Source organism: Argentina silus (assembly GCF_951799395.1).
Source record: "Argentina silus genome assembly, chromosome: 2".
Lineage (NCBI taxonomy): Eukaryota > Metazoa > Chordata > Actinopteri > Argentiniformes > Argentinidae > Argentina > Argentina silus.
In genome coordinates, this window is record NC_139656.1 from 10,520,297 (window position 1) to 10,533,206 (window position 12,910).

At 41.2% G+C, this 12,910-nt stretch overlaps 1 protein-coding gene across 1 annotated transcript in view; it reads right to left on the bottom strand.

Annotated features, from left to right (window-relative positions):
• The window catches only part of ddx10 (DEAD (Asp-Glu-Ala-Asp) box polypeptide 10), a 58,051-nt gene extending 45,402 nt beyond the window's left edge, over positions 1-12,649 (bottom strand). Inside the window, exons 1-10 of the mRNA XM_083690026.1 lie at positions 12,348-12,649; positions 12,143-12,203; positions 11,864-11,994; positions 11,534-11,692; positions 11,037-11,157; positions 10,640-10,829; positions 9,332-9,458; positions 6,917-7,079; positions 6,669-6,753; positions 3,689-3,790 (exon numbers count right to left, since the gene is read on the bottom strand). Coding sequence (XP_083546152.1) covers positions 3,689-3,790; positions 6,669-6,753; positions 6,917-7,079; positions 9,332-9,458; positions 10,640-10,829; positions 11,037-11,157; positions 11,534-11,692; positions 11,864-11,994; positions 12,143-12,203; positions 12,348-12,560 — 1,352 coding nt within the window. The 5' untranslated portion in view covers positions 12,561-12,649. The remainder of the gene's footprint in view (positions 1-3,688; positions 3,791-6,668; positions 6,754-6,916; positions 7,080-9,331; positions 9,459-10,639; positions 10,830-11,036; positions 11,158-11,533; positions 11,693-11,863; positions 11,995-12,142; positions 12,204-12,347) is intronic.
• Between the last annotated feature and the right edge of the window lie 261 nt (positions 12,650-12,910).

Consider the following 12,910-nt stretch of genomic DNA (forward strand, 5'->3'; position numbering starts at 1 on the left):
CCAACATGGAGGGCATTGAAGCAGGCTACAGTATTTGCTTGGTTCATGACTGCATACTTTATTCTTGGTCATCAGGACCACAGACAGGATTCTTTGTCAATAATTCTACAGTTGTAGTTAGGGCTGTGACAGTTACGTGGTTAAACGGTTACATGAGGACGACCGTGAAAAGAAAAAACAACGACCATCATAACCGTTGAAATACATTGATTTTAGGATTTTCACATGGATTTTTATTTTCATGTAGATATTCTTTACCTAATATCATGTGTAAAATAATTATTATTACCAATTGTTTTGCGAGAATAATCAGTCTATCAAACTTTTGTATTTTGAGGGAGAGAGAGTATAGTTCTTATAGTTCGCCAATTTTGCTATTAAATAGCATGTGTTTATTTTGCTCTTTTAGTCTGTTATTTTAAAAGGACACGCACAACAGTCGATTTGCACTGACTATGGTAGACTTAGCGTGTGTTTTGTGTTTGTAATTGTTCTATTTATCAAGCGCCGGCTGCCTGCTATTTTATTTGTGTAGACTATTTATTAAAAAGCAATATTTCTATTCCACGCATTCACATGGCAGGCTCTTTTGTTAAATATGTGTGCACTTTATTTTATGCCTGATGTTCTTGCTTTCTGTTGAATCAATAATGACATCTTCTTACGGTGAAACGGTTATGACGGTTATAATGATTATTTGCATTCCATGACCGTCACAGCCCTAGTTATAGTCTGCGGAATCACTTCACTACATACTACCTGCAGTCCAGTTAGTGCAACACTATTCGGTTGAGTTTAATTAACTTCCATATAATTTCGGACGGAAATGTTACCTTTCCATATAGAACACGTCTATATCCAAAACATGGATCCAACACTTATTTCTCTGAGAAAACCCAGCCCGGCTCAGGCCATTTGTGACAAATTGAAATGGATCAACTCCCTCTCTGTCAGGGTCTAGTGAGTCACACACTGCCACAATGGCACCTTGTGCCAAATCTGCGGGAGAGAGGGCACTTGTAGAGGTCCATTTTCCTCTCCATTGCCCACCTCAATGTCAAAGAGGCCACAGGAGACAGGGGGAATACCATGGTAGGGATGGCATAGAGGAGTTTTCCTCACTGTCCAAAGACATTTACAACAACCAGTGTGGCTATGAATTGGGACCAGGGTAAGGGTCCATAGCAACTCAAGTCTACATTAAAAAAAAAAAAAGTACATTTTCAATTCATGGCATTAATATCTGTTCATCTGCTGAATTGACTGTACACACACCGAAACAGATGAAATGACAAAAGCATCCGCATTTTCTAAACATAGAAAATTCAACTCATTCTGAGTTGACAAATGTACAAATGGTGGATGGTTGTCTGTCATCTCAGCCTTCAATCAACATGAGAACTCCATAGAAATATTTTTGGCTCAATCTGTTTTTGAAAGATACTAAATATCTGTGTGTAGTGCCCCTGAGTTGAAATGGAGTTAACCCAAACCCTGATTGTGTGTGCTCTTTGTTTCCCGACAGCAGCCTTGTGGTGTAGATTAGTGATCATATCTGTGTGGTCGAAGATCAACAAAAAGAATAAAAGAGGCTGACATGGAGGTTAATTAGATGGTACTCGTCATCATCCATCTCCCAGAATGAATTCAACATTCATCTAATTTCAAATAACTTTCCTAACCTTATGAGCTTGAGATAATTGGCAGACTTATTAAAAATACAATGCAAAGTTGAGTAAGTGCCCCACTAGCTGATTCGCTGGGGCTGTAACCATAAACTTCTTCCCAACTCCCCCCATACAAAGCCAAGAGCCACAATTAGGAAATAAAACACTTTGTTGTTCTGTCATACATCAGGTATTGGGGTGCAGAATGGCTCAGAAGAAATGGTTGTGGGTTGGTGGGGGGGGGTGGGCGGTTAATGTGGACTGGGTAGCTGGAGTGGCTTTCACTTGTGTGAAATATGTTGTATTTTAATAAAATGTATACTGTATATATTTTTCAAGTAATTCAACAAAAGAAAGAATCTGAGGATGTTTCATCAGAAGACTATTCCTATGCACCGAAACACAAACACAGACAGACAATCAGACACACAGGTAAAGCTGCATTAAGCACTATCCATCCTGAACGTCCCCCGGCCTCATTCCCATTCTCCTCACGCAGCTCCACTGCCAGGTGGAGAGACGCTGACGACCTTGCAGCCTGCTGATGAAGCCACACAGGCCGAGCACAACACGCACCCTCAAACACACCACACCACATTACACAAGCACTAAATACCGGTACACACAGACGGATGCACGGACGCACTTCCCTCAAATCCTGCCCCATAACCAACCACAAACATCTGAAACCTTATACACCTCACAAATTAATTCACTTGCATATTACTGTACGTCCACATAACCCTAACCCCACAAACATCCCACACCAACATCAGCAGCCCCCCCCCCCCCCAACCCAAACACCAGGGAAGGAGGACAAGTTCTCAGTGATAACCTGATCTCAGTGATAACCTCATCCTTATTCTCAATCAAAACAGATGCTCCGACACACACCTCACTGGAGGCTACTCTACTCTGCCATTACCTCTCTCTCACTCCACCCTCTCTCTTTCAATAGAGGCCTGTGGATTTTCCATTAGATAAGCAACTTATTATGTCGTAGCTGCCATCAGGCCAACAATACAATCAATATGAATAAAAAAACCATCAGAGACAAAATTTTCCCCAATAATACATTTTCATCTTGTCTGTGTACATGTGTTGTCTGCATTATGCATTAATAATAATAGAATGGATTTCACTGCATACCAAAGTGGCAGTGAATGGCAGTGTCTAATCAACCGTAATGAGAGTGTGCTTGTAAGGCATGCATGAGAGACTGTGTATAGCGTGTGTATGTATGAGAAAGAGAGTCTATGTTGCATGCATCTGTATGTCTCTGGTGTATATGTGTGCATGCATGAGTGTGTGTTTAGACGAGCGAGAGAGAGAGAGAGAGAGAGAGAGAGAGAGAGAGAGAGGTGTGTGTTTGACTTACTGCTTCTGCATAAACAAGTGTGCCTGTGGAGGGCACCATGCAGGGCCCAGTGCTTATCAGCATTTAGCCAGAGGGGCTCAGGTCTGGTCTCCACTGTGAGAGCAGAAACACACATGCATGCACGCACGCACGCGGCCTACTTACTACACTGCTTAGAGACCCTCCCATATCCACTCAGCCTCTGACTGTCTCACAGTCTCAAACCAGACCCCAGTCTCTTACTTTTAGACCTGAGTGGTCGGACACAACAGTGATGGCACGCACTAGACTGTCCCTTAATCACACACTAGGGATGTATTTCACAAAACGGGATAAACACATTTGCCAGCTGATAAACCTCAAAGCACAGTATGATAAAAGAGCGATACGATATAGGCTATAGCATAAATACAGAGTGGCTCCTGAACAGAGAAGAGAAGTTAGCTGGCTTACATGTTGACTCTGCTTTGTTAAATATCCCACTATGCAATGAATTTCAGCAGGTGAAAGAGCAGCATATGGTAAAATGTCACTATTCCCACAGGGCTTTATTTGTTTGGGAGAGAGCAAGGAGATAATAATCGTACAATAGTAGTAGAGGAATACAATTATTGGCCAGATAACTAAGGTGATATTGTAAGGTGTTATACTGTAAGGTACCTACTGGATTCTGTTGATGGGGACCTTCTTCTCCTGGAGCTGAGTGATCATGCCCTTCTCCTCTGAGGGCAATAGGACCAGCAGAGCTTCTCCTCCCTCCTTATATCTGTATCAAGAAAAGAACAAGTATGTATTATACATAAAGACAGAAAAGAGCAGGAAATAACTATGACTCACTCAGTTATGACGTTGGTAGTCTCAGACCAAAAAGGCACAGCAGTTGTGGAAAGAGACTGGTAGTATGACAACAATGCTTCAATAAATGCCCAAAGAGAACACTGCAACAGTAGTGTAGCTACTTAGATGCCACTTGCACACAACATTGAGTGAACTATTGCACAGTGAGGTGATTCTTCTCGTCAAGTGCCTCATTGCAAGGGTGTGTAGGTGTAATGAAATCAGGATACTGCTGCAACAGAGAATGAGAGAGAAAGAGCAAACAAAACATACAGGAAAAGACAAGAGAAAAACAGAGAGTGCGAGAGAGAAAGCATTGCCTACATTCTTCTTCTTCACGCCCAGAGGGGTCTGGAAGACATGCAGAGTCAGGTTTCTCTGTAAAGCTAGAGCTGTGAGTGAGGTTAGCAGTCTGGCAGCTGCTACTGCTCTAGCTGAAACAGCCAGCCAACACCTGCACGGCTTGGCCTGGCTTCAAATTCACTCACTCACTCACTACCCCCCAATCTAATAACAGCAGAAGCTACTGGGGGCCAAGCTCCACTCCTCCGGCAGCATATTGAACAGCCTCCAGACAAATACAAAAGCCTGATAATGGTGAGCCTGGATACAGTGTAGCCTCCCAATCCTGTCTGCACAGGAGAAAGCAGTGGCACAAAGAAAGCACAAAAGCAGCGGCCAGAATTCCTGAGCAGTTTTGTTCCTCTCCATTTGCTCATTTACAACCTGATCCACACAGTGTTTAATCGATTCTTATGCAAATCAGAGACCCTATAAAAACAAAGACATTAATTCCAAAATTACATGAACTGTTATCCTTGCATTAAGATGGACTCAATTCAACTTATTGAGTGATTTGTTGATGACATTTTTGCATTTTAGCTACTTTTAAGAGTGTCATAGCAAAGGGTCTGAATACTTATGTACATGAGGTATTTCAATTTTAATAAATTTACTGAAATTTCAAAAAACGTGTTTTCACTGTCATTCTGGGGTATTGTGTGTGGATTGATGGCAAATTCTTTTAATTCAATCCATTTTAAATTGAGTCTATAACACAACAAAATGAGGAAAAAGTGAAGGGGTTTGAATACTTTACGAAGGCACTGTACATGTTGCACACTTCCATAAAAAGGACATCAAGGGATTTATCTTCATCATGAAAGAGTGCACTGGCACATATGGTGTGATGTCCCTTAGACAGACTCTGAGGATCCTTCCCATACCAGTTGCAGACAAAAAACATTTTCATTTTTCAGGCATTTCTTGGAGCAGATTGGGTGTGTCTGTGTGTGTCTACACATGACATAAGCCTACTTGTAAACTTGTTTTTTTTGCTGCCAAAGGTGTCGGCTATTTTTTTAATATAATGAAGAAAAAGACACTGAACCACAAATGTCATTGGTGTAAATGAGAACCTTGATGAGAGTGTCTATTGTATATGTATACCTTTGTACATGATGATGTAGCTAAAATAGGGAAATAGAAAGACATATAAAATCCAGAAATTATGCATTTCTGTAGGGGACCCGTTTAGTAAGTAAGTAGTCATTCTGTTACCAGATCTAAATCCACTTCACTTATGGAAGCTAAACAACCAAAAGAGATATTTTCAACTCAAGGTATCATATGATACCTAACACCCCACTCTTTCTGCAGACATATTTGAATCTTAATTTGGAGCAGATATTTTACAGAGTTTTGGGGAAACGTGTTACATAAACAACCTAGGGAGATTTTAAAGTCATTCTGTTACCGAACTTTGAAACTGCAGTTCTGTGTTTTTTTTTTCTTTTCTTTTTTTCAGTTGTTAGAAGTAGTCCTTGTGCATAGAGTTGTATAGTTTGTTAGACTTTGCTATCAAGGGTTTTTGTTTGGCATACATTTGAAAGTGAAAAACCCCAGGGTCATTCTGTTACCGTGGAATTGCCCACTAGTCTTTTTCACGCCTCCCTCTACTCCCTCTGAGAGCTGCTGCATTACCAGGGTGCTATCAGTGTGTGTGATCACTTCACCCCCCCGCCCACCCACCAATGAGTCAGCACTGCAGCTGGGCCAATAGTCAATCATGGTGGAGATATTCTCCTTACCACTCCACTGCTTCCAAGTGTTATCTATGAGTAGCATAGCATACTTGAGTATACTTGAATGAAACACTGATGGTACCATGCAGCCAGAAAACTGATCTTCAGAATCAGTATATTGTATCTATGAGGCTATTTGGTGTTTTTCTCTCTATTAGCACGATATACTGCTATGGTACCCGCTCATGGTTGTATCTGGCACAATGGTGCAGACTAATGCATTGCCAAGTTGAAGCACAGCCCTGTATTTCCCTGTTCAGAACAGTATTCTATGTCACCTTGGTGCCAGCAGGTTTTAGAGACAGACACATTTGAGGTCCAGACTCTTGATAACACTGATGCAAAACAACTGCGTGAAGCTGTGAGATACGTTCAGATCAGGTTATAAGAGATGGGCAAGGCAACACTGCCATCCAGTGGGTGTGTTCACCATTCGTGATTTGTGTGATATGATGGGCTTTAGATAGGCTCTTTAGGCCTCTAAATATCCGTGTGGAAAGTAAGCCCTGAACTGTTGTCAACTGGGTTCTATGCATTCCAAAAGTGTCCTGAGGTAGAAAAACAATGTTGCACAGTGCACACTCTGCGGGACGGTTTCCTGGACACAGATTAAGCAAAATCCTGTACAAAATCACACCTTCTAAATTGTCGAGTTAGGCTTAACCTACATCTGGAAAAAGAGCCCATTGTCTTGTCAAGGTACACACAGTGATGTGGCATTACCTAGCGGTTCGTCCCACTCGGTGGATGTACGTGTTGGCGTCCTCTGGGCAATCAAACTGCAAGACCCAGTTAACAGCAGGGAAATCTACCAATGAGAAGAACCAAGCACTCACAATTTGACCATCATGACATTTTACATAACCAAATTTGCCAAATGTAGACTTTTTTTTTTGCACCATGTGTCTTTATCCCAACTGAATAAATGAATTTCAATACAGCCAGTAATCCAGACTGCTTATGTGTCTTACCCAGGCCTCTGGCGGCGATGTCGGTGGCAAAGAGCACAGCATTCCTTTTCTTAATGAAGTCTTTGTAGACCTCCACCCTCTTCATCTGCTGCTGTTTGCCGTGCAGGGCCAGGATGGGCATACCCGGCCGCAGACGACAGAACACACGAAACATGTATTGCACCTATGAGCAAAAATATGACAGCAGTGTTCAGCACTGAATGTGTATGCTAAAAAGGTGAATCCATTATTTTAATGTGTGTACACATTAGGAGAGTACACATGGCTATGTGCACATGGCTATACACATGGCTATGCTAGGCTATGGCCAAGCTTTATATGGCTGTCGCAGGCAAAGCTGAGGGTTTAGGTCTGTGTCAAGAGACTTTGTAGAAGCATTACTCTTCATGTTTATACACTGCGTGCACAATTATTAGGCAAGTGAGTATTCTGACCTTATCATTATGTCTATGCACATTTTCCAACTCTAAACTTGAATGCTTAATGGATTAAATCATTTTCAGGTGATATTTACATTTACGGCATTTAGCAGACGCCTTTATCCAAAGCGACTTAGAACAAATACATTTGTTTAAGTTAGTGAATCATCTATCCAACAGTCATCATAAGACAAAGTAATCAATGCTCACACCAGGGGCCATTGGCAGTCGTAATGCCAGAAGGCATATATATATATAAAATTATTTTTACATTTATTTATTATTTCTTTTTTTATTATTATTTATTAACAGGAGAGAACTTGGACAGGGGGGAAGTGGGGGTGAAGAGGTCTCAAGGGTTGGGGTTAGGGTTAGTACAGGGAAGGTAGTGGGGGTGAAGAGGTCTTAGGAAGGACTGTTAAGATGTAGCCTGAAGAGATGAGTTTTCAATCTACGGCGGAACTTGTATGATATGTATTTGTGTAATGAGGGAGGGTTTGGCCTAAAGTGATTAACACCTTATATTAAGGTGTGCATGATTATTAGGCAGCTTCATTACCTCAGGTAAAATGGGCCAATAGATTTAACTGACACTGAAAAGTCACAAATTGTAAAATGCCTTTCGGACGGATGCAACACTCTTGAAATAGCTAAATTATTGAGGCGTGACCACCGGACAATCAAATGTTTTGTTGCGAATAGTCAACAGGGTCTCAAAAAAGGCATGGAGAAGAAAAGGCTCAAATTAACTGCAAAAGACTTGAGAAGAATTAAACGTGAAGCTACCAGGAACCCATTATCCTCCAGTGTCATCATATTCCAGAACTGCAACCTACCTGGAGTGTCCTGAAGTACAAGGTGTCAAGTGCTCAGAGACATGGCCAAGGTAATGAAGGCTGAAACACGACCACCACTGAATAAGATTCACAAGTTGAGTCAAGATTGTGCCAAGAAATACCTGAAGACAGATTTTTCAAAGGTTTTATGGACAGATGAAATGAGAGTGACTCTTGATGGACCAGATGGATGGATCACTAATGGACACAGGGCACCACTTCGAGTCAGGCACCAGCAAGGTGGAGGAGGGGTACTGGTATGGACTGCTATCATTAAGAATGAGCTAGTTGGACCTTTTCGGGTTGAAGATGGACTGAAAATCAACTTCCAAACCTACTGCCAGTTTCTGGAAGATACTTTCTTCAAGCAGTGGTACAGGAAGAAGTCTGCAGCATTCAAGAAGGCCATGATCCATCACATGCATCCAAGTACTCCACTGCTTGGCTAGCCAGCAAAGGCCTCAAAGATGACCGAATAATGACCTGGCCCCCTTCCTCACCTGACTTAAATCCTATTGAGAACTTGTGAGCCCTTCTCAAACATCAGATTTACAGTGAGGGAAGACAATACACCTCTTTGAACAGCATTTGGGAGGCTGTGGTTGCTGCTTCAGCAAAAGTTGAGCGTGAAGAGATCAAGAAACTGACAGACTCCATTGATGGAAGGCTCATGGCAGTTATTGAAAAGAAGGGTGGCTATATTGGTCACTGAATATTTTTGAAAGGCCAGACATGTTATTTAATTGTCATTTTGTGTTAGTTATTTGTTAGACTTACTTGTTTAATTTAGTTGCCTAATAATTCTTCACACTAATAGTTGCCTAATAATTCTGCACACTTATATATTCCCCTGAGAAAGACAAAACTCACTTTTCCTTTGTTAAACATTCAGGTTTGAGGTTCAATAACATTTTGGATTGACTGAGAGCATTGTATTTGTTCAACAATAAAATTAATCCTGAGGAATACAATTTGCCTAATAATTGTGCATGCAGTGTATATTCATATTCCTCTAAACATCGGCCAATGGAAGTGAACATGTTTTCTAGGACCAATGTTGCAACATTGTCTATAGACTCACACACTTGTTTATTGGTATCCTACCAAGATTAGGCCATACTGTCTACTTGCAGTTTACACAAGTTAGTAGCTACCCTTACCTCTTTGCAGCAGGCGAAGAAGACAATGACTTTCTTCTGCAAGTGGCTCCTTATGAAGGAGAATAGCATGTTGACCTTCTGGTGCAGCTCACACACAACATAGTTCTGCTCCAGCGTGGCTGGTGTGCTGGGGGACACAGAGTAACAGGAAGCTCAGGGGGGGAGACACACACACACAATTGGCTAATTGAAAATGGACAATTATTGTTGGGCTCGAGAACTTCAAGAATTTAAAATGCACATTGTCCCCAAACACTTTTCCAGCAGATGTCAGGTTCAATAGATCAGTAGTGTCTTTGGGTAGCCATCCTTATGTTAACTATGGTAGACTAGTAAAACATGTTTTTAGACTAAACACACTACCTTTCCTGAATTTAACAGAAAATGAAATGGACCCTGGTACTAACAGTTAATACAACTGAGGCTTTCTGAAGACTTCAGGAGAGCTGAACCATTTGGAGTTGCAGCAGCATTTCATTTTGCAGTGCTATTGCACCAAACATGTATACAGTAGAGAATGCTGGCTAAAACACTGTACAGCCTGAGGAGCCCTGATAAGGCTGACTCAGAGAGAGACTGGTTTCTCTATCTCAAACACAAACCCAGCTTATAAGCAAAGATGGCTACAGAGGAGGTAGAGATGGAAAGTGGCATAGAACAAGAGATTTAGTATGATCAAAGTGTCAGCATCTAAGGCTGTGGATTGAAGCTGCTAACATTCAGATAACACACTATCTTGGTGTGAGACCTAATTTACACCCAAGCCTGGGGTTTTAAAGGGACAGTTCATCTTTCATAATTTCAAAATAACTTGCATGTTTTCTTATAATATTCAATTGCCATGTTGATTTGTGCATGTACTTTCACTCTTGACATTTCCTGGTAGCAGTTAGGGGTTATGAAGTGTGGATGTCTCTCTCCTAATCCACTGACTACTTTAAAGCAAAGGAAACATATAGAGCAATCACTTTAATCCCCTTCATGGGAGAGAATCAACACTGTCAAAAGAGCCCATTTTCAGTAGGGCTAGTGCCTCCCAAGGCAACACAATCACTAAGACACTGATATTATCCCACACTTTTGCCATAAACTAGATGACAGTTTGTATTGATAATAATCAATACAATTGCAATGCAACTGCTGATCAGGAACAGGCATGTGACAAAGTATTGCAGGAAATAAATTCAACTTAATTTTGAGGCAGGCACTTCATAATGGCACTTCATAATGAGTTGACAAAGACAATGGCAAGTTCATATAATCGTAATAATAATAGAGAACTTGCATTGTGCCTATGATTGCTCCTACCTGAACTTAGCCTTCTCGTGTACCCAGACATACTCTGGGTCTTTGAGGCTGAGTCTGGCCAGATCCTTCACTGACTTGGTCTGTGTTGCTGAGAAGAGCATGGTCTGACGAGTCTTGGGGAGATTTTCCACTATGGCGTTGATAGTGTCTGCAAAACCCATGTCCAGGATACGATCTGCTTCATCCAGAACTGGAGTGAAAGAGTGGGGTTAATCATCATGACACCATATTCCATTCCTCACATAGCTAATGTCTTTGTCCATTTCAGTCCATCAGAGTCAAAAGCCTAAATGATGTAACAAGCAGTGATCAAAATATTGGAACAATCGTATGGTGCATATACATATACAGTGTAGAAACCGAATAGCTCTCATATGTGAGTAAAACAGCTGTATACCTAGCATATGCAAATCTGAGGCGTGGAAGGTAGCCGTCTCATCCATGTGCTGAAGCAGGCGCCCTGGTGTGCAGATGATGATGTTGGTGCGGTGGATCTTTTCAGACTCTGTCTTCAGGTCCTGTAACAAACCACATAACAGCGGTTTAACTCAACTACGGTACAGACGTGCATGATTCTTACATGAATGTCCTTGTGACCACTGTGCTCAGAGCAGGTGCGTCAACCAAAATGCAGTAGATCTCCAAAAATGTGTTGCTGATTCTCACTCAAAAAAAGAGGTTTAAGGGTTTCTTTTTGTATTTATTTCATTCAGGGATCAAAAGTCAAACGTTTCTGCCTTCAGGCCATCGTAAGTGTCATTAGTGTCTCCTCTGAAGGTGAGCTCTATAGGTTACAGGCTCATTGCAAATAACAAGCGGCATGTGTGCTCCTGAAATTCAGGTACATTTCAACAAAATATCCTCCAGACATAGATCATAAAAACAAAAAAGTACCTTTCCCCCAATGATGAGGCCAGCAGAGAACTCATGGTTCTTGCCCACTTTGCGGAGCACCTCGAAGGTCTGATAAGCCAGCTCTCGTGTGGGGGAGACGATGAGGGCTCCCAGGCCGTCCATCGCTGTCCACTGCTGACGGTACAAACACTCTAATACCTGGTGACACAAGCACAGAACAATAAAACTGTTGGCATCAACAGACTGATGTTCTGTGAAACAGGCAATGTGGTAGACAGATTAAAATTAAACTGAAATGCAGCAATGCCACCAAACACAAGTAGGATCTGCTAGTTTGATATTGTGCAGATAAGTATGTTGTTTACTTACAGGAATGAGAAAGGCCAGTGTCTTTCCAGAGCCAGTCTTTGCAGCACCCAGTACATCCTTCCCTTGCAAAGCAAAGCCAATTGTCTGCCTCTGTATTTCTGTGGGCTGTCGATATTGCGCTTCTAACAGACCTGGGGTAAAACAAAACCTGTCAATGCCATACAAAACACTGCCAATGCCAAAGGAGTTTAGCATGGCATTAAACTGGCACACTGACTGATAAGAGTTATTTGACAACACTACAGATAAGTGTCTGTCGCCATGACAAACTGATAGTACCTCTCAATGTATTTTTTGAGATGGGAAAATCGGAAAACTTCACAGCATCCTTGGTATTTATCTAGAAGAGAAAGTGTTGGAGGTTATGCCCTGTCATTTAAGAAACTTGCTCACAGAGTGAGGATAGTGACAATGACGGAACTATTTCATCCCTCGCTGATAAAAACTTAGAACATTAGCTTGCTAATAATTAAAATGTTTTCACCTGATTATATTTGCTGACAAGCCTTTGGATATTTTCCCTTTCCACCTGCCATTCAGGTTTTCTTTTTTCTTTTTTCTCCCGTTTCACTCGTGTTTTCGTCTTGTTGTATTTTTTCTTCCATAGCTCGAAGTTCTTTACTGGATCACTGGTGTCGTTTTTCTTCCCTGCGTTCTTTTTCTTAGAAGAGACATTTGCTCGTTTACTCTCGTTCATGATTCCAAAAACGATTACTAAATGTTATGTTAATATACAAAAATGTTCGATAGTTCAGCCAAACGGCATGTGGACACACAAGACAAGCATGTGGTCGCAAGAATATGACGTCATAAATTTCTTTTTACAGTATGTTGTCCCTCACGAATGATGTAGCGCCCCTCCTTGTGTGAATTGTTGACAATTATTCAAACGTCTGGTATAGTATAGTTCTTATTTGATTCATCATCAGTCTTGTTTCTTATAGCTTTGCTTATTTGATTAATTTCCAATAATTTACAGTATTAATTTAAAATGAAAACAATTGCTCGAAAGCTCTTAAAACCAGCGTGACATGTCTATAACAATTA